Source organism: Quercus robur, chromosome 6 (assembly GCF_932294415.1).
Source record: "Quercus robur chromosome 6, dhQueRobu3.1, whole genome shotgun sequence".
In the NCBI taxonomy this organism is placed as follows: Eukaryota; Viridiplantae; Streptophyta; class Magnoliopsida; order Fagales; family Fagaceae; genus Quercus; species Quercus robur.
In genome coordinates this window covers 25288345-25313441 of record NC_065539.1, presented here as the reverse complement: position 1 = coordinate 25313441, position 25097 = coordinate 25288345, and the positions used below count along the sequence as shown (strand labels likewise).

The 25097-nt window shown below is 33.1% G+C and overlaps 1 protein-coding gene across 2 annotated transcripts in view; it reads right to left on the bottom strand.

Annotated features, from left to right (window-relative positions):
- Positions 1-25097, bottom strand: part of LOC126733366 (DNA topoisomerase 3-beta) — a 97940-nt gene that overhangs the window by 66874 nt on the left and 5969 nt on the right. The window contains exons 1-3 of one of the 2 annotated variants that reach the window (XM_050436632.1): positions 9315-9559; positions 8339-8444; positions 1343-1497 (exon numbers count right to left, since the gene is read on the bottom strand). The exons of the other annotated variant lie outside the window; for it this stretch is intronic. Of the exons in view, the coding sequence (XP_050292589.1) occupies positions 1343-1497; positions 8339-8444; positions 9315-9401 (348 nt within the window). The 5' untranslated portion in view covers positions 9402-9559. Of the gene's footprint in view, positions 1-1342; positions 1498-8338; positions 8445-9314; positions 9560-25097 lie in introns of those variants that run through there. 2 annotated transcript variants of the gene reach the window in all.

Sequence of the window (25097 nt, the reverse complement as noted above, 5' to 3'; positions counted from 1 at the left end):
TATTGATGAAGAAAAAATAACCCAAAGACTCCATCACTAAGACTGTAGTTTTCTCTACCCTATTTTTAGTTTACCCATTCTATGTTTTTTTTTTTTTAATTTTTTTTTTAATTTTAGGTGTTCATCCAGAGACAGAACTAGTAAGGGGTTGAGGGGGCCATTGCCCCCCTCCCAATTTTTTTTTTTAATTAAAAATAGTAATAGTATACACATTTAATGAATAGTTTAACAATTGAGCCCAAAATAATTATTTTTGGTCCCCCCTCCTCCCAATAAGTTACAAATTGGCCCATGAAATTGATAAAACCCAACTGGCAAACAACTATACTACAACATCTATGTTACTGTGTTAGCTGTTTCTTACTCTTTCTTTTTAGATCCAAGCTATTTTTTTATGAGTGTTAAGATTCACTATTTGAATTTTCATAAAAAAGATATGACTATTTTTGCTGAAAAGAAAAAATATGCGCAAAGATAAAAAGAAGAAAGATAGATGAATACAAATTACAAACTAAGTTAATGTACTTGTAGTGAGTGAGAGTGGGGTGGGTGGGTGGCCATTAATCAGTGTGTGGGGTGGGATGGCAGGTGTGTTTGGCTATTAATTTTTAACTTAAAATATATATATATATATATATATATATATTTTTAACTTACTACTTACTAGTTGGTTGTTTATTAGTAAATTAGTTTAATTTTATGTGGGGTATTATATAATTGAATAGTTGCGTTAATAAATTGGTGCTAATGTGTAGTGTATAGTCATTAGTATTACAAATTTTATTATATAAATTTTATAAATTCATGTATCATTAATCAAAAGAAAATTAGGATTGAAAGGGAGATTGTTGCAAAGTTTAGTACAAAATCAACTGTAGGTGATTTTTGTTATTTAAAAGAATGTTGAATTCTATTTTTAAATTATTAATTTAAAATATATTAATAAACGGTTATTTTGTTTCTTCTCTCTTTTGTTGATATTTTCTTAACATTAAATATATGCTAATAGAATTATGTATTTATTGAGGTTCCCCCCCTAAATTTTGATCCTAGTTTTGTCTCTTTCATCCATTCTATTTTCCATAATATAATTTCTGGCCATATCTGTAATTCACATATTTCCGGAGAATATGAGTTTTCCTGATCATTCACAAACATCAAAACAAAGAGCAAAAGCACTAAGGACAAAAGCAATATATGATGTCAGATAAATAAACTACAAAATAAAATGGGAGGGACAAAATAGAACTAACGATATGACTCTAGCATCAAGATTCCCATATTTTCCCTGGAAATAAGTAGTTTGAAATCGCGTGAAAGCAACTCCAACTTTCAAATCTACCTCTTGCCGAGCATCTACAGCCAGTGCCTCATCTTCATTGGGTTCAACAAGGTTATCCATGGCCTTCAAAATGTCTTTGTCTGTAACAGAAGATAACCGCGCACGATAAACCCTTCTTCTAGCTTCCCTCATACGAAAGCCAGTGCAATCAATAACTGCAAAAAACAATTAATGTTATTTGCAGAGGTTTTAAAGCATCCCCTGAAATAAAAGCATGACCTGAAATTTACCTGGCGTGAGCATCATGCGAATAGTAAAGGGACGGGGGAAAAAATACAAGTGGATAACGTGCAGTTTTTATCCAAACTGCCATGCATTTATATATGCATTTTGCAGCAATTAAAAAAAATTGAGAGAGTAGGAACTTTTTCTGACAAGTAAATGCTTGTTTGAGAGGAACTGGCAATCAATTTGTTAAAGATACCAATACTATTGGTCTTGTCATATATTCTATTCACAGCTATCGAGCATGGTTGCAATAAGTTGACTGCCAGTGTAAAACTGTCACTTTATCATTAATGAATCCACTAAATATACACATTGCATAGTCCATTACTAGCGAAATGCTGAGCCTGAAAAGGAAGATACTATTATGGGTTGCACCTTATGCTGTATGGGTGGAAATCTTCTAGAAAGGGTCAGAAAGTTTCAAAGGGATGAGTTCCGCTTATTTGACTCCTTCCACAATAGCAACATCAAACAAAACAGTACAGAATTCCAAATCGCTGAATAATGCTTCCCAAACCAATTTCTCCACCCAGATAAAAACAAGGCAACATCAAAATTTGGTAGCAAATGATCTACCGTATCCCCATTCCCCACTACACAAGCACATAGAACACCACCCAACTAAAGTAATGTAAGATCCCGCTTAATAAGATTATCACAGGTAAGGATCGTCTCCCAGGCAACAGCCCAAACATAGAAAGAGACCCTCTTATGGGCCGTAGCACTCCACATGCTCTTCCGTGGAAAATGTTTTTTCGGTGCACCACGAATAGCCTCATATAAGAGCAGGCAGAAAAGATGCCACTCCCTTTGAATATTCATATCATCCTATCACCCTCCTAGGAATATTGGAATACAAGAGATCTAAGAAAGAATCAACTGCCTCCAGCTCCCAATGAAAACCATCTCATCACATTTCAGATCCGCCCTTCCTCCCATTGGACAACCCAAGACTGAACGGATTGAGGCATCCTGATCAAGCAAACAAGCATAAATGTCCAGATACAACTCAATAAGAGAATGACTCCCACACCATACATCATGCCAAGATCTTAAACGAGAACAATCCCCTGCCTCCAAAGACACAAACAGCTGCAAAGTGTCCCATCCAGCCCCATATACTCCACAAGCTACACCCATGCAATTCCCTAGCTAATCCCATAGTCCAACCACGCCATTCCTCCCGAAATTTCGTAGCAATAACCCATCTCCATAAATGAGTTACATCAGTCCCAAATTGCTATAAACACTTTAGAGCTTGATTAAAACTCCCCAACCTTCGTATCCCTAACCCACTAGTAGCAATAGAACACACACTATCCCATGCCACCAAAGAGAACTTAACTTTTCATTCGAGGCACCCCACAGATAGTTTCTCTATAACCTCTCCAACCATTTAGCCACACTACAGGGAATCGTAAACAAGGAGAGGTAATACGTCGGTAAACTCAACAGTGCATTTTAAAAGCGCCAGTCTCCTACCCTTTGGCAATATGATTTTCATTTCTTTTCTTTGACATGGTATCATGAAGATACTATTATGGGTAGTACCCTTGTTTTATATGGGTGGTGAGTGGAAATGTTGGTAATGGCTGCCGTCTTCACAACTGTTGTTGTCGTGAAACAGTGGAACCAAGCCCATGGCTACTGCAGTTGGTGTTTTCCGATGAGAACAGGATGCTTCATAGGCCTTTTACAGCCTTTATAGTAGGGGTACCGTGGTTCTCAACATGTTTCTACTTGGCTCAGTGTTTTTTCCTTTGATCGCAGTGGTTAGTTGCCGAAGAATTGTAGCGTTTCCTGTGTTCCTCAGTTGTCAATGGCAAGTTCCGTTGCCAGAGTGGTGGATGTCGACAGATTCCAAGTGTCGTCCACAACATTGATTTGCCAAAGTTTGAAGCAGAATCGTTGTTTGGATCACAATGCTTGGTTCTCCCTATTCTAGGATAGGAATAGCCCCAAATTGTAAGTCCCATTGTTTGGTTTAATGTGGGCCCAGTTAATTTATATAAAGTGTTGAGCCCACAATACATTTTTGACCCACATTAAACCCAACCCAAATTGTATGCCTTGTAGGTATGCTCCATCGACCAATTGGTCCAATCTATCAACTCATTTGACCCACCAAGTCCAACCCACTTACAAAGTTCATAATTCAATTTTAACAACGCTTTCCTATAGTTTTTAATTTTCAAATTTTCTAGAATGTGCTGTATGATGGAAGATTTAAACAGATTTAGCATATCTCTTATGAAGTTCCAATCTAGCCTATCGTAGGCTTTTTCTAAGTCAATCTTGATTGCCATGAAACCAGATTTTCCTTTCTTTAAACTGAGGGTGTGGATTAGTTCTTGAACAATGATCATGTTGTCCATACCTCGTCTCCCAGGAACAAAGGCAGATTGGAGGGGAGAGATAATTTGGTCCAGAAAGGGTCTAAGTCTTTGGACAATGAGTTTGGATATGATTTTGTAAGCTGTGTTGCAAAGGCTTATAGGACGGAAGTGATTAATGGAATCAGGACCTTGGCATTTGGGTATTAGGACCAGCAAGGTTTGATTAAGATAATCAGGGATGGAGCTAGTCTGAAAAGCCTCAAAAACCACCTTTTCAACAGATTCATGAACAATGGCCCAAGAGTTTTGATAAAAGCTTGCATGGAGACCATCCGGTCCAGGGGCTTTGAGAGACTTAATGGACCACAGGGCATCCCTAATTTCCTCTGAAGAGATGGGGTGGTTGAGGGAAAACAAGGCTTCCTCAGACAGGACATTGGACCAACTGGGTAGCACCCAATAATTTCTGGGAGCACTATGTTTCTCAGTACAGAACAGCTTCATAAATCCTTTTCTAACAACATCGGCAACCTCATTTGCCTCATGCACCCAATTACCCGAGCTATCAATGATTTTGTCTATCCTATTTCTTTTCCTTCTAACAATGGTAGAGGTATGAAAAAAGGAAGTATTTCTATCGCCAAGAATAGCCCAATTGTATCTCGATTTGGTGGCCCAAAGATCATGTTCCTGTTGAAGGATAAGGTTGTATTCCTTTAACAAAATCCTTTCCAGATTAATAAGAAATTGGTTCGGGTTACTAGCTAGAGCATGCTGAATGCCTTTGATACGAGCTTCTAGTCTGCTCTTTTTATGAAAAACATTGCCAAAAACTTCTTTGTTCCACACCCTGGTTGCATTAGTGAAGGCTAAGTTATTGGCTTGAAGAGACAAGGAATCATTCCAATTATCCTCGACAAGTTTTTTGAAAAGGGGGTGAGAAAGCCACATAGGTTGGAATCTAAACGGTCTATTAGTATGGTTCCCAATGCTTGGGTTGAGGCTAAGAAGTACAGGGTAGTGGTCAGAATGCAGCCTGGTCAGATGATAAACAGAGGCCTCAGGGAACATAGTTCGCCAACTAGTGTTAGCAAATCATCGATCAATTCGTTCTTGAATGAAGGCTAGGAAGTCTCTCTTATTAACGCAGGTGAACCTAGGTCCCTGGAAACCCAAGTCCAGAAGATTACAAGAATTTAGGCATTGTTGAAATACCATAGCTCTGTACATATTAATAGATGACAATGATCTTCCTGCCAGAATTCATAATGCTCTTGATAAAATTAACAGAAATTTTATTTGGGGATCTACTGAGGTTAAAAGGAAAATTCACCTTGTTGGTTGGGATAAAGTGACTAGCCATAAAGATGAGGAAGGCTTAGGAATTAAAGCTGCGAAACAGAAAAATCTGTCTCTTACAACCAAGTTATGTTGGAGATTCAAAAATTGTAAAGGGGAGCTGTGGGCTGAAACTCTCAAAAGGAAATACTTGAATAGAAATCACCCTCGCAAACATGGGTTCTCTAGAACTTGGTCGGCCATCACCAAGAGTGAGGAACTATGCACCAAAGGATCTCACTGGATTATTGGCAACAACAGCAACTTGTCCTTTTGGTATGATAAGTGGACCACCTTTGGCCCTCTCAGGCAGTTGATACAGGGTCCACTCACCCTTGCTGAAGAAAATCTTATGGTAAAGAACACCATGGCTGATGGTCAATGGGATTGCTCCCAAATATCCTTTTTTAATTCCTGATAGTTGGTTGTTGATTTTGAAAGCCATTCCCCTTAGAAAAGCCTCTGTTGGCAAGGATATTCTCTGCTGGGATGGGAAAGCCAAAGGCCTTTTTGACTCTAAACATGCCTATAATCTGGCTTTTGGAGAGGTAGGTCCTACTTTCTCCTTTGACGGCAGATGGATTTGGAAACTCAAATGCTACCCTAAGATGCATTTTTTCATTTGGAAATGTATTCATAATGGTCTCCCAGTTAAAAATACACTTCATCACAGAGGGCTCACAGTAAATCCCTCATGCATTCACTGCTCTCGGGTGGAAGACATTTCTTATGTCCTTAGGGATTGTCATGTGGCCAAAAGGTTCTGGATTGAGGCAGGGATTCCTGCTAATGACCCTGAATTTTTCTCTTCTCCCTGTAATAGATGGCTTAAATCTAATGCCCTCACTAGTAGCACCATTCCTAATAAATCCTTTACCTTGGATATCTTCTTTCTTTTTGGTATTTGGAACCTTTGGCTTCAAAGAAATAGATGCAACTTTCAACATTCTAATCTCAAACCTTCTCTGTTGAGTGATGTTGAAATCCTTGCATCTGAGTTCTCTTGTATTGTCATTCCCCAAAGGTTTATCTATGAAAAACACTTAATTCAGGTTAGATGGAAACTCCCAAGCCCAGGATAGTTTTTTTGGATTTAGTATTGTAATTTTTCTTTCATCACAATTTGAAAAAATAGATAGGATTTTTTTTTTTCAAAGAGAATAGGATTCATTTTTCAATTAGAAGCTTTTGCGTGTTTATCCAAATCCAATTGATGATGTAATAGTTATAAAAAAAAAATTGATAATGTAATAAATCCAAAAAAAAAAAAATGATAATATAATAGTTTGAAAAAGAAACATGGGATAGTTTTGTCTTGACACTTTTTTTTTTTTTTTTTTTTTTTTTTAACGTGGGACAGTTTTTCCTTATTGTATTAGAGGGGTAGTTATTTTCTTTCAAATGTGAGTAGTGGGAAGTTCTTTTTTTGAGAAGAAAAGTGAGGAAGTTTTATGTTACACGTTTCTTTTTTATGAGAAATTCTATTAAGAAAATGTGGAGAAGATAAATACGTGGGGAGTTTTTTAAGCTATTGAGTAGAAGTAGAAATTTATTAGAAATAGGAAGACATTTTAACGTAGAAGTAGGGATTTATTATTTTTGTCAGTTTACTATTTTAACCACTTTTTTAGGTTTTAGGTAGGGGTATTTTTACTATAAAAAAAACAATAACTAACTTTCTTTTGTCAATTTACTATTTTAACCATATTTTTAAATTGTTGATTAATTAATTTAAGGGTATTTTTGACAGTAAAAAAAAAAAAACTAACTTTCTGAATCCTCTTAATATATAAAGATTGAATAGGATTTTATCTTTGATCATATTGATGTTGAGATCCCCCCCCCTCTCTCTCTCTCTAAGCCACTTTCTCTCTCTACTCAAATTCTCTCTCTTTCTTGAAAGCATTAATATTTTTCTTGCATCGCTATTAGATTGTAGCAATGGCCAATGAGTCTTAGTAAATGTTAGTCCTTCTCCTAATTGGTTAGAAATTCTGAGTAAGTTTTCTTCATTATTATGAATCCTAGTAAGAGATTGAATTTAATAAACTTTCAGTAGCTTATTTTAAGTTTTGAGGGGGTGATTGCCTTCTCCTTCCTAAGTGTAATTACTTAGGGAATCTTGGTGTGATTTCCTATGGTTCATCTTCTTGTTCTCCTCATTATATTCACTGTTTAACACCAAACAGCCATCCATATTTATTAAAAATCCAATCTTTTATTTACCTAACCTTACCCAAACCCTTAAACATAAAACTATCTCAAGAATTCTTCCAGATCTCATCAAGAATCCTAATTTAGTGATTTTTTTTATAAATATAACACATCAAAATTGGTATCAGTGTTTACTAAAGCTTTAGTAAACTTCATACATATGATACATGGTCCTTGAGGAATGCAAAAAGTGTATGTCAATTAGGAATATATAGAACGGTAATCTTTGTACACGTATTAAATGACTGGGAAGAATTTTTGTTTGTGAGCATAGTAGCTGCTGACAAAAATTCTATTTCAATTAGAAATAGGAATAGTAGTCCTTGTACACGTGACAAACTATTGGGAAGAGTTTTTGTCTGTGAGAAGTTCAGCTATTGAGAATTTTTTGTTTGTAGTGGGTGGGAAGGTATTTCAACGTGGGGAGTGTTTTAGTTACATGTAACTTCCCATTGTAAATCCAGGGGTTGGCCAAGTTGGTTGGGCTCTTGGTTTCAAAGTGCTTGTACTGGGCTTGACTAGGTGTGCTCCCTAGTTCGAGTCCTGCTACCTGCACTTTGAAAAGAATTTCCTGGACCAGTGCTTTACCCCTTCGTGGGCCCATCTGGCACGAACAATGATTAGTCTCTGGTTGAAAGCCTTGAGGAAACACTGTGGGAAACCAAAAAAAAAAAAAAACTTCCCACTGTAACTATCATACGTGCATTACATTTTGATGAAGTAGTGTTTCAACTTTCAACGTGGGGTAGAAGTTACAGCGTGTCACATTCACACTCTTGTTAAAGATATTGTCATAAAAACAAGAAAATCGTACTTGATACTATCCACAAAAACTCACATGAAAGAAAGAAAAATAAATAGCGGGTTTTTGGGGAGTTACCTTCAACTTCAAAGCAAATATTTTCTCCCTCATGGTCACAATCCAACCATAACACCAAATAACCACAGCTGCGAGCTTCTTGACTTAAATGCCTACAAATATGAGCCTTATACCAAGAGAACTGGTCAAAATTATTGCAAAAGAAAGAAAGTCTGCAATATCCAAATCAGCATAGAAATGGAATTACGCTTCAACCCAACAATGATTTCTAACTATAAGTTTGATTTACATGGACAATTATCCAAATAAAATTACTGGAAGACAAATATATGATACTAGCCTTTGAGCACGTGCTCATGCGCATGCTCAAAGGCTCTTCTATTTTTTTTGGAAAAAAGTTAATAATTTGCATCCATTATAATTTGGAATTACTACATTTTCCAATCACAAACAAATCTAGGAGTGTGATGAAAAAATTATTTCACTTGCTAACGCATAATACTCATCACACTCCTAAGTTTTTTTGTGATTGGAAAATGTAGTAATTCTAAATTATAATAGATGCAAATTACTAACTTTTTTTCAAAAAAATAGAAGAGCCTCTGCGCACGCGCACAAGCGTGCTTAGAGGCTAGTGTGGATGAAAAATTTGCCATGGTTTAAAATCATGAGACACAATACTTAAAATTGTTGTGGGAATATCCATTACAAAAACTTGTTGTGCGAATGTCCATTACCAAAAAAAAAAAAAATCCAAATACACTCCCCATTTTGATTATGAAAAAGGGAAAAATATTCTATGCAATATATATCTTCCCATTGTAATTGTGATTTATTTTTAGTTTTTTTTCACATTATTTTTCCTAAACAGGAAAAGTTTATGAAATTTCACAGCATAGTCCTCACATGAAAACTAACAAAAACAAAACAGAACTTTTTTTTTTTTTAGAAGACAAATATGAAGCCACCATAAAGAATTTCCAAATCCATTCATATGGATATGACTTTAAGCATTTGATACATTATATGAACTTACATTAAGAGGATGGGGCACATTAAAGAGAAAGAGAGAAAGGGTAATAGATTTCATCGAAAGCAGTAAGCCTGTAACCACATATTTCATATTTACGCAATTTTCTAAACTTCCCTTGCCCTTCTTTTATCCCCTGATCCCCTTCCTCATCTCATATTCCTCCTAAAATGGTGATAGAAACAAATACCAATGCCTTGGTGCAAATCAAACTGACTTATGAATTCCGGGCAAATTGTTTTTCCTACTATCATCATCTAGGGCAGACCTCCCAGCTCCTAAGACAGATAGAAAGAAAAAAAATTAGAGAATTTATAGAAATCAAGGCATTACCTAAAAATGTCAATTAGATTTCATGGAAAAGTAAAATGTAAAATAATAAGTTCAAAGAATGCTTAAAAAAAATAGATTCGTGAAAAGTAAGTCTTCAACCATGAAATTTCTGAAGCATCAACGTGTAGAAAAAAAAGTTTATGGTTCCATAGCATCCAAAGAAACAATTTTTCTTTAATTGAACAATGACCAAAAGAGAGAGTGTTTATTTACTCAATTGGTATCCAATGAAAATTGTAATGCTCACAAATGCCTCTCCCTTGGGCTTGTTCATATAGATTTACTGCATCATTGAAAATCTATTCTAAATCAAATTGTATATGAACAACAACCAGTTTTCATTTTCAAGTGTATTGCATCATCCTATAAAGCAGGGGATCCCAATTAAATAAGAATTACCAATCGAATAAACATATAGATTTATGTATTTGAAGTGTTACCTATTAATTATTATAAGATCTGGGAGTGAGAGTTGCACTTACTGCATATAATAATAACAGCTGTAGTATTCCCCAAGGAAAGTGGCACCACTGCGTATGTTCCTAAAATAAAAGCTGTCATCAATGTTTAGATAGACCAATATGCCAAAGCATGGGCATGTATTGTAATTGTTCAATTAAAGAAAAAGTGTAAGACTTATTTAACTATAGGGTGAAGAACAAATAAGACGCTAAACTTATACGAAAATTTTTATCATGTGTCATTGTCAATGTCAAAATTTTTGGGAACCTACTTAAACAAATTGTAAACACTTCGTTATTGCCAGTGTCAAAATTTTTGGGAACCTACTTTAACAAATTGTAAACACTTCAATTTTCATTTTCAAAAACCAAGGAAGGGGAAAAAAAACCCAAAAATGTATTGTTAGCGAAATTCATTTAAATGCTACTCACTTTGATTTGGCTAGCAATATTCTTTAAAGGGTTCAATGTTGAAAGTTGACGATGGTGCATCTAGGAAGACTCTGCCTGTCTGCCATGGCTACTGCAGTCACGTTATAGTGGAAGGGTTTTGGTGTTGGTTTGTAGTTGTTGCAATGTTAGGAAGGAGATGGAGTGGAAGAAGAAGAGTGAGGAGGTAGTTTTGGTGTGTAGTGTGTGCATAGGAAACGGATGAACTGTATGTGGGTTAGTGGGAGGTTTAGATTTTTGGGATTTATATATGTGTTTATCCCTCTCGGGGTTTTTTTTTTTTTTTTTTTTTTTTTTTTTTTTTTTTTTTTTTTTTTTTTTTTTTAATTTGCACAAAAGATGGGGGAGTGTTTCTTTTTTTGGTAGAATTAAAAAAAAAAAAGTGGTCAGATGGAGATTTTAATTTTTTTTTTTATATAGTTAAACCTATTTAATTGATGTGATAATTCATAATCTATTTTTCTGTTTAAAAAAAAAAAATAAAATAAACGTATAGTTGCTTTGAAAAAGTGGATTAGTAAGAGAGTGTTCTTATTTTGTAGGTAATGTTTTAGTGCAAATTAGATATGTATTTTTACAGGACTATCCTTTAGTTTTGCCTCTACTTAAACCTAAGGGTGTAAGGGTATTTTGGAAAGAAAAAAAATTTGGTCCAAGCAGGAGGAAGCCTCTTAAATAGTAGTATAGACTAGCCTCTAAGCATGCGCGTGAGCGTGTGCTCAGAGGCTCTTCTATTTTTTGGGTAAGGGTTAATTTAGAATATTTATTATAATTTGGGACTACTACATTCTCCAATCACAAAAAAAAAAAACTAGGGGTGTAATGAAAAAATTATCATCGCACCCCTAGGTTTTTTTTTTTTTTTTTTTTGTGTGATTGGAGAATATAGTAATCTTAAATTATAATAAATGTTCTAAATTAACCCTTACCCAAAAAATAGAAGAGCATCTGAGCACGAACGTGAGCGCGTGCTCAGAGACTAGTATTTCGTAATTATTATCAATTTTTGCCAATTTTATTTATGTAGTAATCAATGTGTTATTGATTAGAAGATGATGCTATAATTTAGTATTAACCTTTAGGGGAGGAAAAAAAAAAGATCCATTGAATAAATATTATAAATAATGTATATATTAAAAATGCATAATGAAATTGTAACAATAAAACTACTTACAAAATACATGTGATGACCTTCACAAAAGCTATTATGAAGAAGTTGATGGATCAATGTAGGAAATTGAAATATTTACATCAGTTAAAGCTGTAAAATAATTCACTACATCTAAAACGTGGAATAGGTGAGCATACTCATAACATAAGCCAAGATAAGCATACGCATAACATAAGCCAAGGTAAGCATGATTCATACAACATCAATAAAAGAGAATGATTTAATAATTAAGATTTATTTGTGTCAGCTACTTACTACACATTCTAAAGGGTTCATAATTCTTGAGTTGATAGATAGATAATACTGGCACAATTAAAAGGAGTATTAGGAAAGCTATGGTTTTTGTTTTTATTTTTATTTTTATTTTTTAAATTTTATATCAGGAAGAAGGGGTCTTTAAATCACCAAGATTGAAAATGGAAACAATAGTGCGGAGAGACGAAAAAATCTAGGCGGGTATTGTTTAATTTTTGTGTAATTGTTTGTTCAATTCGTTCGTGTCACACAATTAAATTACCCTTTGGAATACAGAAGCAATTATCTATCTTTAAATTGGAAGTGAACTTGAAATAGGATGTTATATGTGTAGTTGATTATGCTGTTAACATAGATGCATCCGTTTTTTACTTTTTGGTGTGTTGTTGTTTTATTTGTGGCAGTTATCAAGTTATATTTAATCTTAAAATGTAGTGTTTGTTGAGGGTCAAAATTTCACAAGAAAGCCCATTCCATGAAAAGTAAGGAAAGACCATGGGCCTTAACAAAAGAAGGCCCAATTCATGAAGTTAAGAAGGACCATAAAGGCTCAAAGTCCCAAAAAGAAGGAAAAAGAAAGAAATAATAAAGAAAAAAGAAGAGGATCTAGGGCAAGACCAAAAGACATGCGGCAAGGATCTCGGGTAAGACCAGAGGACATGCAGCAAGGATCTCGGCCAGGCCAGAGGATATGCAGCAAGAAGAATCAACATCAAGGCTCTATGTATGTTCAGATTTCTAGCAAAAAGGCCATTAAAAAGAATCAACATCAAGGCTCTATGTATGTTCAAATTTCAAGCAAAAAGGCCATTAAAAATCCAGTGAAAGAATTGGACTGGGATACCTAGAGGCTGCTAGAGGCTCGGGATCCTTGGGACGTGTAGCACAGCTAAAGTGGGATTGAGACAGCTCAAAAGGGGTACCATGAAATACAAGACACGAAGAACAGATATGTCCTTCTCAAGCACCCAGTGGTGCAGCAAAGAACTAGAAAGCTTGGAGAGTGACAATTCATGAACAAAAGGCTGGTACCTCGAGGAACCCAGAATGAAGAACTATAAGGAGAAGTGGCTGGGAAAACCTTTAACCCAGCAGAAATGGATTCCGCTCACCTGGGAAAAATGACAACAAAGAAAGACAACCAAAAGCTGAGTTTGAAAAGTAAGAAACCTTGAAAGAAGAGAGATTGAAAGTTAGCTGCCCAAGGATGCCCCGGAATGGAAAGTCAGCAAGTGACTTTTAGAGAAACAGCACTAAAAGATGAAAACTATCAGAAACAGGGAAAGAACCAACCATTAAAGTGGCTGACATAACAATGGCTTTGGGACCCAAGGAGCCAAAGGGGGAGAATCAGTGGTATTTGAACCCTATAATGACATTATAAAAGGAGAAGACAGTCAACATTGAAAGGGAGATTCAGCAATAGGAAATCAGAACAAGAATCGTTGAGAAAACTCTGTTAAAAACTCAAAGAAAGTAGAAAACAGCACTCGGTATCCCAGAAACAGCCACTATAGAACATACTTGGATTCAAAGGGATTCAAATTTTGCAAGTCTTAGAGGCTTAGATAGCCATCTAAGTCTGTAATTTTTGAGCTTATTTGGACCTTATAACACTTCCTAGTGAGCACATTGTAATCCACAATTAAGAAAAATAACAAAATATCTCATATTGATTTGAGGATCTCTAACAATTATTTCGCGTATTTATTTATTACATTGTCTTCCTTTACTGTTTCTTGCTGCTCAATACATATATTCTTGCTTGTTAGTTTTTCCTTTTACTCAACCAAAAGCTGAGTCTTTTTACAGGGGTCCTCACTTCAACTTGGGTCTTGGACACACTTAACCTCCAAAAAAACATATGCCAAAACATGCACACATCAGATATCACTCTCTCCCACAAAAATCCTTCTCACCTAACTATCTTGGAAGGCAATGCCTAAGTAAAGACACTTGGACTTGAGTTCTAAATCCCATAAGTCTTGTGCAAAGGCACTTAGTCTGTGAGAATTGGGGCCAGGATCCTCGTGACTGAATCATTCTCATGAAATTCATTTACATATATGTATATGTAATAAAATGTATATCCTAATTTAAAAAACTACTAATTATTTGAAGATATGTGTATTGTATAGTGTGTTTTTTATGCAGGACCTATAGAGGTAAAGGGAAAGAGCAAAACTCTATTACATAATAAGCATGGAGAAAGATCATATAGTTCAGAGAATCAGTATTCTGGGTTCTTACAAGCCTAGTACACCCCGGGATCCCACGATAGTACGCCTGGGATCCTACAACAGTACGCCTGGGGTACCAAGTGAAGGAATTCTTTTAAATGTTTATATAATAAAAGATAAGCCTTAAATATTCTATTTCAATCTCTTTCTCATTGTGAATATTATGAATACTTATTTTACTTATTTTGTAAGAGTAAAGGGTCATTTTATGACACTAAAACACTTATAATAGTATTTTTTATTACTTAGGAGGAATCGCATTTTCGTCTTGAGGAGCTTTATATGACTTGTGCACAAATTGGTTTGTAATCAGCTCAATTTAGCTGCAGTGAACCAAGCCCAGTCCACCAAAACAAGTAAAGGGCCCAAGATCCTTATTTCTACATGGGCCTGTGTGTTAAGAAAAAAAGCACCCTCACAGTGTTTTAATCCTAAAATTTAGCCTTGAACTACACATCCATAACAAAAACTAAAAAAAAAGCTTATATTTAAAATTTAGCAACTACCATTTTTTTTCGTAAATTTTTTCCTTTTACGGTAAAAGGCTCAGATATTTGTTGTTTTAGTTTTTTATTTTTATTTTTATAATTTTGGTGGTGTTGTTGTTGACCTTACTTGATTCTATTCCTGTCATTTAAATTGAATTAGTTAGTTGTGTGCTATTTTTTTCATGGCTTCTTTATGTTAGATTGGTCAAAAAGGTGACATTGGCCATTGGTATGTAGCCTTAAGTTTAAGTCCACAAATTTAAGTGTATGCTCTTATTCCTATTGTCATGTTTATCAGATACACCTCTACTATGTCGTTGGTGCTAGCAATGGCAAGCATGGGAGTTATCATGGCTTCAGGTTACTAGAGTGGCATAAATATCTTAGCATTAGCCATCAAAAGTGTGTTGAACTTGGGGATTTAAGAATTGTTACTCTTTTAGGGGACTGAATATCTTATCTGTGTCGTAGATGCTTGATTATTTCATTGAGTCATTCATGTAATTATACTATTAATTTTGTTAACTTGCTAGTGACATGTTGATTATTAGCTTTGCGCATTCAAATTTGTATTGTTGAGTTTTCAAACATTATTATTATGTAAACGCAAAGTAACATTGTTTTATAGAAACTTGTGCGCTTGCTGTGAAGCTTTGAATTGCTTGATTTTGATTTAACCTTGGAGTGTTTATAATCTTAAATATATTTTATTCTAATGCTGCTTTTGGAAATGCATAGAAAATACTTGTGAAATTGTATGTTATAAATTTTGAAGTGATGTTAAACTATTTATATGCATGTTGTGCAGTCGTAAGGGTGATTTGTCAGATTGAAAAATGCACCATGCCTCTATTGGACCCATGGAACGACAAGTCAAGGAGCTCTTTCATTGGATTGTGCCCCGCCAAACCCAAACTATCACAATCCCACCTACACCATATCTAATTAATAATTGTTTTCAATTCCAATGTTAAAACCAAAACATTTTTGCTATTGTATAGCCATGACATTGTTTTTGCATTTTATTGTTGCTATTGTATAATCAAATCACTTAGCAAGTTGTTGCATCTTTTTTTTTTTTTTTTATTAATTTTGGAAGTTAAAAAAATGTATTTTAGTCATTTTTTTAAATTTAAGGTTTTATGAGTATTTCTATTATTTTGAGGTTTAAGGGATAGTTTGATAATTTTGTAGTCACTTTATATGTTAATGAGGGAATTTTGGTCATATTCAAGGCCTTGTGGTTTTTTTTTTTTTCATTTCATAGATTTTAGGACTATTTTTGAACATCTGTAATTTCCATGGTATTTTTGTAAATTTTAAGATTTGTGCATATTTTGGGACGATTCATTGTTAAAATTTTAATTATTACTAAAAAAATCAAATATTAGAATGTTTGGTTCTTAGTTTCTTTATATTTAGTTCCCAAAGAATCGCATCATATATAAAGTGTTTTTGGCAAGCATGTAAGCACATATTGAAAGTTTATGAGTGATTTCATCAAAGCCCATTGCACTCAAAAGTTGTGCGAGATCATGAATCATTTTCTTTATCATCTTTATTTAATTTCTTGTGCTTGCTTAAGGACATTTTTTTTTTTGAAATAGAATGACGAAACATATTTTGAACCATTTGCCCTTTAAGCTCATTATAGAAAAATAAATAATCCCTACGAATTAGTCTCTAACTCTCTCTACGCTTCTTCTCTTTGTAAGCTTCTTCTCTTCCAAAGCCACGACTACTAAACAAAACCCTAAGCAAGACCCACAAAAGAAGAAACAAAGTATTTCAATTCTGGTTGCTCTCAGCTTTGGCGATGGAGAGGCTTTTATGTCGAGTTCTTCAGTTTTTCTTTTTAGTCAGATGTGATGTTAATATTGCTTAAAATGATAACGGAACAGTCAAATGTGAGAAAAAAGATGAGGGAGCCATCAAATATTCAAATGTGGTAAAAGTATAGTCACAGGTGTTGTTGATACTACTAATATGATGATGGAATTGTCAAATGTAAGAAAAAAAAAAAAAAAAAAAAAAAAAAAAAAAAAAAGATGCCACCGAATGTGAAAAAGAATAAGGGTATTTTGGTCGTTTTCTATGTTTCAAGGTATTTTCAGTCATTTTTTAGATTTCAAGGTCATTTCGGTCATTTTTTATTTATTTATGTTTTAAGGGTATTTTGATAATTTTTTAGGTTCTAAGGGTATTCCAGTCTTTTTAGAGGGTTTTATGTGTATTTCAGTCATTTTTTAGGTTTCGAGGGTATTTCGGTCATTTTTTAGGTTTCAAGTGCATTACGGAAATATTATGTTACATTAAGCTGTAATATTACGTTATTATAATCTCAATATAATAATACAACATTAAATTGATTATGAAGTGATGAAATTTAGATGATGTGATATATTTTGTAATTTTAAAATTAGTAATATTAGAAAAAATAAAATACACCAAAAACCTCAATGTTAAATCATTGTAATGTGAATTACATCAAGGACATATCATAGCGAACCAAATGCTCCCTAAGGGTATTTCAGATACTTTTTACATTACAAGGTCATTTAAGTCATTTTTTAGGTTTCAGGTGTTTTACAGTCATTTTTTAGAATCTAAGGGTATTTAAGTCACTTTTTAAATTATAGGGTTATTTCAATTATTTTTTAGGTTTTAGGATCATTTATATCTTTTTTTAGGTTCTAAGGGTATTTTAGTAATTTTTTAGGTTTACAGGGTATTTCGATCATTTTTTAGGTTTTAGGGTTATTTCAGTCATTTTATAGGTTCTAAGGGTATTTCAATCATTTTTTATGTTCTAAGAGTATTTCAGTCATTTTTTAAGTTTTAAGGGTATCCTAGAAATGATATTGGTACTACTTCATGTGAAAATGGAACCATCAAATGTAAGAAAAAAAAAAAAAAGGAACTACCAAATGTGACAAAAGTACTGTCAAATGTGATGTTAGAACAGCATAGTGTGAAGATGGAATTGTCAAATGTGAGAGAAAATAAGGGAACTACTAAATGTGACAAAAGAACTGTCATATGTGATGTTGGTATTGTGCAATGTGAGACTGGTACCATAAAATGTGAGGAAAAAAAATAAGGGAACCACCGAATGTGACAAAAGAATGTGATGTTCGAACTGTACAATGTGAGGATAAAATTGTTAAATGTGAGAAAAAATAAGGGAATCACTAAATATGATAAAAGAACTGTCATATGTGATGTTGGTACTGTGCAATGTGAGGCTGGTACCATAAAATGTGAAGAAAAAAAAAGAACCATTGAATGTGACAAAATTACAGTCACATGTGATGTTAGAACTGCACTTTGTGAGACTGGTACCATAAAATGTGAGAAAAAAAATAAGGGAACCACCGAATATGACAAAAGTACAATCACATGTGATGTTGGTACTGTGCAATGTGAGGATAGTACCATAAAATGTGAGAACAAAATAAGGGAACTATCGAATGTGACAAAAATACAGTCACATGTGATGTTGGTACTGCGTAATGTGTGGATGGTACCATCAAATGTGAGAAAAAAATAACAGAACGACCAAATGTGGCAAAATACAATCACATGTGATGTTGGTACTGCAAAATGTGAGGATGGTACCATCAAATGTGAGAAAAAAAAATAAAAAAGCCATCGCATGTGACAAAAGTACAGTTACATGTAATATTGGTACTACGAAATATGAGGATGATACCATCAAATATGAGAAAAAATAAGCGAACTACCGAATGTGACAAAAGTATAAACACATGTGATGTTAGTACTACACAATATGAGGATAGTACCACCAAATGTGAGGAAAAAAAAAATAAAAGAACCACTGAATGTGACAAAAGTACAGTCACATGTGATGTTGGTACTATACAATGTGAGGATGGTACCATTAAATGTGAGAAGAAAAAAAAAACAATCGAAAGAGACAAAAGTACAGTAACATGTGATGTTGGTACTATGCAATGTGAGGATAGTACCATCGAATGTGAGAAAAAATAAGGGAACCAGGGAATGTAACAAAAGTACAATCACATGTGATGTTAATACTACACAATGTGAGGATAGTACCATCAAATGTGAGGAAAAAAAATGAAGGAACCACCAAATGTGACAAAAGTACAGTTACATGTGATTTTGATAATGCATAATGTGAGGGTGGTACCATCAAATGTGAGAAAAAATAAAGGAATCATCAAATGTGACAAAAGTACAATCACAAGTGATGTTAGTACTACACAACGTGAGGATGGTACCATCAAATGTGATGTTTTGGTAACCTGTTATAGCAGGTTGCCTACTAGTTGGTACCTTACCCGAAAAAAAAGGGAGGGTATTGTAGAATTACTCGAACAAAAAATACCACGCTTCAATTATTTTTTAATTAAAATTTCAATAGCAAAATTCGGTACTTGAATTTAAGAGAAGTTTGTAGTAGTTAGTGACCACTGTTACTGGGCTGTTAGTAATATTTAGTAGGAAGTTATTGTAAGGAACAAGTGGAGAGTTTTCCTGATGGAGTTTTTTTTTCGATAAGCACAAGAAAAAAAAAAGTAAGAGTTTTTTTTTTTTTTTTTTTTTTTTTTTTTTAAAACCAAATTAACGTGCAGGAGAGGAAAAAAAAAAGATCTTGCAAAAAAGAATTTTTTTTTAATGATGGGATAAGGATAATAATTATAAAAAAAAGGGATAAGAGTAAGAGGTTTTTCCCCCATAAAAAGAACTAAGGCTTTTTTTAAAAAGCAACTTAACGTGTAGGAGAGGAAAAAAAAAGAGGAGATCCTACAAAAGAGTTTTTTTTTTTTTTTTTTTTTTTTTTTTTTTTTTTTAAAAGAAGAAGAAAAGGATGGTACCATTAAATGTGATGTCTTGGTAACCTGATATAGCAGGTTGCCTACTAGTGGGTACTGTACCCCCAAAAGAAAGGGAGGGAACTGTAGAATTACCTGAACAAAAAATAATACGCTTCAATTATTTTTTTATTAAAATTTCAATAGCAAAATTTGGTGCTTGAATTTAGGAGAAGTTTGTTGTAGTTAGTGACCACTATTATTGGGTTCTTAGTAATATTTAGCAGGAAGTTATTGTAAGGAACACGTGGAGAGTTTTCCTGATGGAGTTTTGTTTGGATAAGGACAAGCAAAAAAAAAAAAAAAAAAAGAGTAAGAGTTTTTCTTTTCTTCTCTTTTTTCTTTTAAAAAAAAACGAAATTAACGTGAAGAAGAGGAAAAAAAAAGATGTCGCAAAAAAGAATTTTTTTTAATGATGGGATAAGGATAATAATTATAAAAGAAAGGGATAAGAGTAACGGGTTTTTCCCCCATAAAAAGAAGTAAGTCTTTTTTTAAAAAGCAACTTAAAGTGTAGGAGAGGGAAAAAAAAAAAAAAAGAAGATCCTGCAAAAGAGATTTTTTTTTTTTTAAAAAAAAAAAAGAAAAAAAAAGAAAAAAAAGAAAAAAAAGAAGAAGAAGAGGATGGTACCATCAACGTGAAGGAGAGGAAAAAAAAAGATGTTGCAAAAAAGAATTTTTTTTAATGATGGGATAAGGATAATAATTATAAAAAAAAAATGATAAGAGTTAGGGGTTTTTTCCCCATAAAAAGAAGTAAGGCTTTTTTAAAAAAGCAACTTAACGTGTAGGAGACGGGAAAAAAGAAGGAGAACCTGCAAAATAGATTTTTTTTTTTTTTTAAGAAAAAAAGAAAAAACGAAAAAGAAGAGGATGGTACCGTCAAATGTGATGTTTTGGTAGCCTTATATAGCAAGTTGCCTACTAGTGGGTGTTGTACCCCCAAAAAAAAGGGAGGGTACTGTAGAATTACCCGAACAAAAAATACCACGCATAAATTGTTTTTTTATTAAAATTTAAATATCAAAATTCGGTGCTTGAATTTAGGAGAAGTTTGTTGTAGTTAGTGACCACTGTTACTGGGCTATTAGTAATATTTAGTAGGAAGTTATTGTAAGGAACACATGGAGAGTTTTCCAGATGGAGTTTTATTTGAATAAGGATATGCAAAAAAAAAAAAAAAAAAATGTAAGAGTTTTTTTTTTTAAATAAAATAAAAAAATGAAATTAACGTGAAGGAGTGTAAAAAAAAAAGATCTTGCAAAAAAGAATTTTTTTTAATGATGGGATAAGGATAATAATTAAAAAAAAAAAAGGGATAAGAATAAGGTGTTTTTCCCCCAAAAAAAGAAGTAAGGCTTTTTTTAAAAAGCAACTTAACGTGTAGGAGAGGGAAAAAAAGATGAGATCTTGCAAGAGAGATTTAAAAAAAAAAAAAAAACAAAAAAAAAAAAGAAGAAGAAGAGGATGGTACCATCAAATGTGATGTTTTGGTAACCTAACATAGCATGTTACTTACTAGTGGATACTGTATCCCCAAAAAAAGGGGAGGGTACTGTAGAATTACCCGAACAAAAAATACTACGCTTCAATTATTTTTTTATTAAAATTTCAATAGCAAAATTCGGTGCTTGAATTTAGGAGAAGTTTGTTGTAGTTAGTGACCACTGTTACTGAGATGTTAGTAATATTTAGTAGGAAGTTATTGTAATGAACACGTGGAGAGTTTTCCTGATGGAGTTTTTTTCTGGATAAGGATAAGCAAAAAAAAAAGTAATAGTGTTTCTTTTCTTTTCTTCTTTTTTTTCTTTTTTTTTTAAACGATATTAACGTGAAGGAGAGGGAAAAAAAAAGATGTTCCAAAAAAGAATTTTTTTTTTTAATGATGAATAAGGATAATAATTATAAAAAAAATGGATAAGAATAAGGGTTTTTTCTTCCATAAAAGGAGGTAAGGCTTTTTTTAAAAAGCAACATAACGTGTAGGGGAGGGAAAAAAAGAGGAGATCCTGCAAAAGATATTTTTTTAAAATTTTTTTATTTAAAAAAAAAAAAGAAAAAAAAAGAAGAAAAAGAGGATGGTACCAACAAATGTGATGTTTTGGAAATCTAATATAGCAGTTTGCCTATTAGTGGGTACCGCACCCCCAAAAAAAAGGGAGGGTACCGTAGAATTACCCGAATAAAAAATACCATGCTTCAATTATTTTTTTATTAAAATTTCAATAGCAAAATTCGGTGCTCGAATTTAGGAGAAGTTTGTTGTAGTTAGTGACCACTGTTACTGGGTTGTTAGTAATATTTAGTAGGAAGTTATTGTAAGGAACACGTGGAGAGTTTTCCTAATAGAGTTTTTTCTGGATAAGGATAAGATAAGATTAAAAAAAAAAAAGTAAGAGTTTTTTATTTTTATTTTTTTTAAAACCAAATTAATATGAAGGAGAGGAAAAAAAAAAGATCTTGTAAAAAAGAATTTTTTTAATGATGGGATAAGGATAATAATTATAAAAAAAGGGGATAAGAGTAAGGGGTTTTTCCCTCGTAAAAAGAAGTAAGGCCATTTTTAAAATGAAACTTAACGTGTAGGAGAGGGAAAAAAAGTGGAGATCCTGCAAAAGAGATTTTTTTTTTCAAAAAAAAGAAAAAAGAAAGAAAGAAGAAGAAGAGGATGGTATCGACAAATGTGATGTTTTGGAAACTTGATATAGCAAGTTGCCTATTAGTGGGTACCGTACCCCCAAAAAAAATGGAAGGTACCGTAGAATTACCCGAATAAAAAACACCACGTCTCAATTATTTTTTTATTAAAATTTCAATAGCAAAATTCGGTGCTTGAATTTAGGAGAAGTTTGTTGTAGTTAGGGACCACTGTTATTGGGTTGTTAGTAATATTTAGTAGGAAGTTATTGTAAGGAACACGTGGAGAGTTTTCCTGATGGAGTTTTTTTTGGATAAGGATAAGCAAAATAAAAAAAGTAAGAGTTATTCTTTTTCTTTTTTTGGAATGAAATTAACGTGAAGGAGAGGAAAAAAAAAAGATGTTGCAAAAAAGAATTTTTTTTAATGATGGGATAAGGATAATAATTATAAAAAAAAAGGATAAGAGTTAGGGGTTTTTTCCCCATAAAAAGAAGTAAGGCTTTTTTAAAAAAGCAACTTAACGTGTAGGAGAGGGAAAAAAGAAGGAGAACCTGCAAAATAGATTTTTTTTTTTTTTAAGAAAAAAAGAAAAAATGAAAAAGAAGAGGATGGTACCGTCAAATGTGATGTTTTGGTAGCCTTATATAGCAGGTTGCCTACTAGTGGGTGTTGTACCCCCAAAAAAAAGGGAGGGTACTGTAGAATTACCCGAACAAAAAATACCACGCTTCAATTGTTTTTTTATTAAAATTTAAATAGCAAAATTCGGTGCTTGAATTTAGGAGAAGTTTGTTGTAGTTAGTGACCACTGTTACTGGGTTATTAGTAATATTTAGTAGGAAGTTATTGTAAGGAACACGTGGAGAGCTTTCCTGATGGAGTTTTTTTTGGATAAGGATAAGCCAAAAAAGAAGAAGTAAGCGTTATTCTTTTGTTTTTAGAACAAAATTAACGTGAAGGAGAGGAAAAAAGGAGATGTTGCAAAAAAGAATTTTTTTTAATGATGGGATAAGGATAATAATTATAAAAAAAAGGGATAAGAGTTAGGGGTTTTTCCCCCATAAAACGAAGTAAGGCTTTTTTAAAAAAGCAACTTAACGTGTAGGAGAGGGAGAAAAAAGGGAGAACCTGCAAAATAGATTTTTTTTTTTTTTTTTTTTTTTTTTTTAAGAAAAAAAGAAGAAGAAGAGGATGGTACCATCAAATGTGATGTTTTGGTAACTTGATATAGCAAGTTGCCTACTAGTGGGTACCGTACCCCCAAAAAAAAGGGATGGTACTGTAGAATTACCCGAACAAGAAATACCACGCTTCAATTGTTTTTTTATTTAAACTTAAATAGCAAAATTCGGTGCTTGAATTTAGGAGAAGTTTATTGTAGTTAGTGACCATTGTTACTTGGATGTTAGTAATATTTAGTAGGAAGTTATTGTAAGGAACACATGGAGAGTTTTCCTGATGGAGTTTTTTTTGGATAAGGATAAGCAAAAAAAAAAAAAAAGTAAGAAAAATTTTTTTTTTAAAACCAAATTAACATGAAGGAGAGGGAAAAAAAAAAGATCTTGCAAAAAAATATTTTTTTTAATGATGGGATAAGGATAATAATTAGAAAAAAAGGGATAAGAGCAAGGGGTTTTTCCCCCAGAAAAAAGAAGTATGGCTTTTTAAAATTTTTTTTTAAAAGCAAGTTAACGTGTAGGAGTGGGAAAAAAGGAGGAGATCTTGCAAAAGAGATTTTTTAAAAAAAAAAAAGAAAAAAAAAGAAAAGGATGGTACCATCAAATATGATGTTTTGGTAACCGGATATAGCACGTTGGCTACTAGTGGGTACCATACCCCCACAAAAAAGGGAGGGTACTGTAGAATTACCCGAACAAAAAATACCACGCTTCAATTATTTTTTTATTAAAATTTCAATAGCAAAATTCGGTGCTTGAATTTAGGAGATGTTTTTTGTAGTTGGTGACCACTATTACTAGGCTGTTAGTAATATTCAGTAGGAAGTTATTGTAAGGAACACGTGGAGAGTTTTCCTGATGCAGTTTTTTTTGATAAGGATAAGCAAAAAAAAGAAAAGAAAGAGTTTTTCTTTTTAAAAAAAAATAACGAAATTAACGTGAGGGAGTGGAAAAAAAAAAGATGTTGCCAAAAAGAATTTTTTTAACGATGGGATAACGATTATAATTATATAAAAAAAAGGGATAAGAGTGAGGGGTTTTTCCACCATAAAAAGAAGTAATTCTTTTTATAAAAAGCAACTTAACGTGTAGGAGAGGGAAAAAAAAAGGAGATCCTGCAAAAGTGATTTTTTAGAAAAAAAAAATGAAGAAAAGAATGGTATCATCAAATGTGATGTTTTGGTAACCTGATATAGCAGGTTGCCTACTAGTGCGTACTATATCCCCAAAAAAATGGGAGGGTATGGTAGAATTACCCGAACAAAAAATACCACGCTTCAATTATGTTTTTATTAAAATTTAAATTGCAAAATTCTTTGCTTGAATTTCTGAGAAGTTTGTTGCAGTTAGTGACCACTGTTACAAGGCTGTTAGTAATATTTAGTAGGAAGTTATTGTAAGGAACACGTGGAGAGTTTTCCTGATTGAGTTTTTTTTTTTTGAATAAGGATAAGCATAAAAAAAATAAAAAGACTTTTTCTTCTTTTCCTTTTTTTTTTAAACCAAATTAACATGAAGGAAAGGAAAAAAAAAAGATCTTGCAGAAAAGAATTTTTTTTAATGATCAGATAAGGATAATAATTATAAAACATGGGGATAAGAGTAAGGGGTTTTTCCCCCCAGAAAAAGAAGTAAGGCTTTTTTTAAAAAACAACTTAACGTGTAGGAGAGGGAAAAAAAGAAGATATCCTGCAAAAGAGATTTTTTTTTTTTT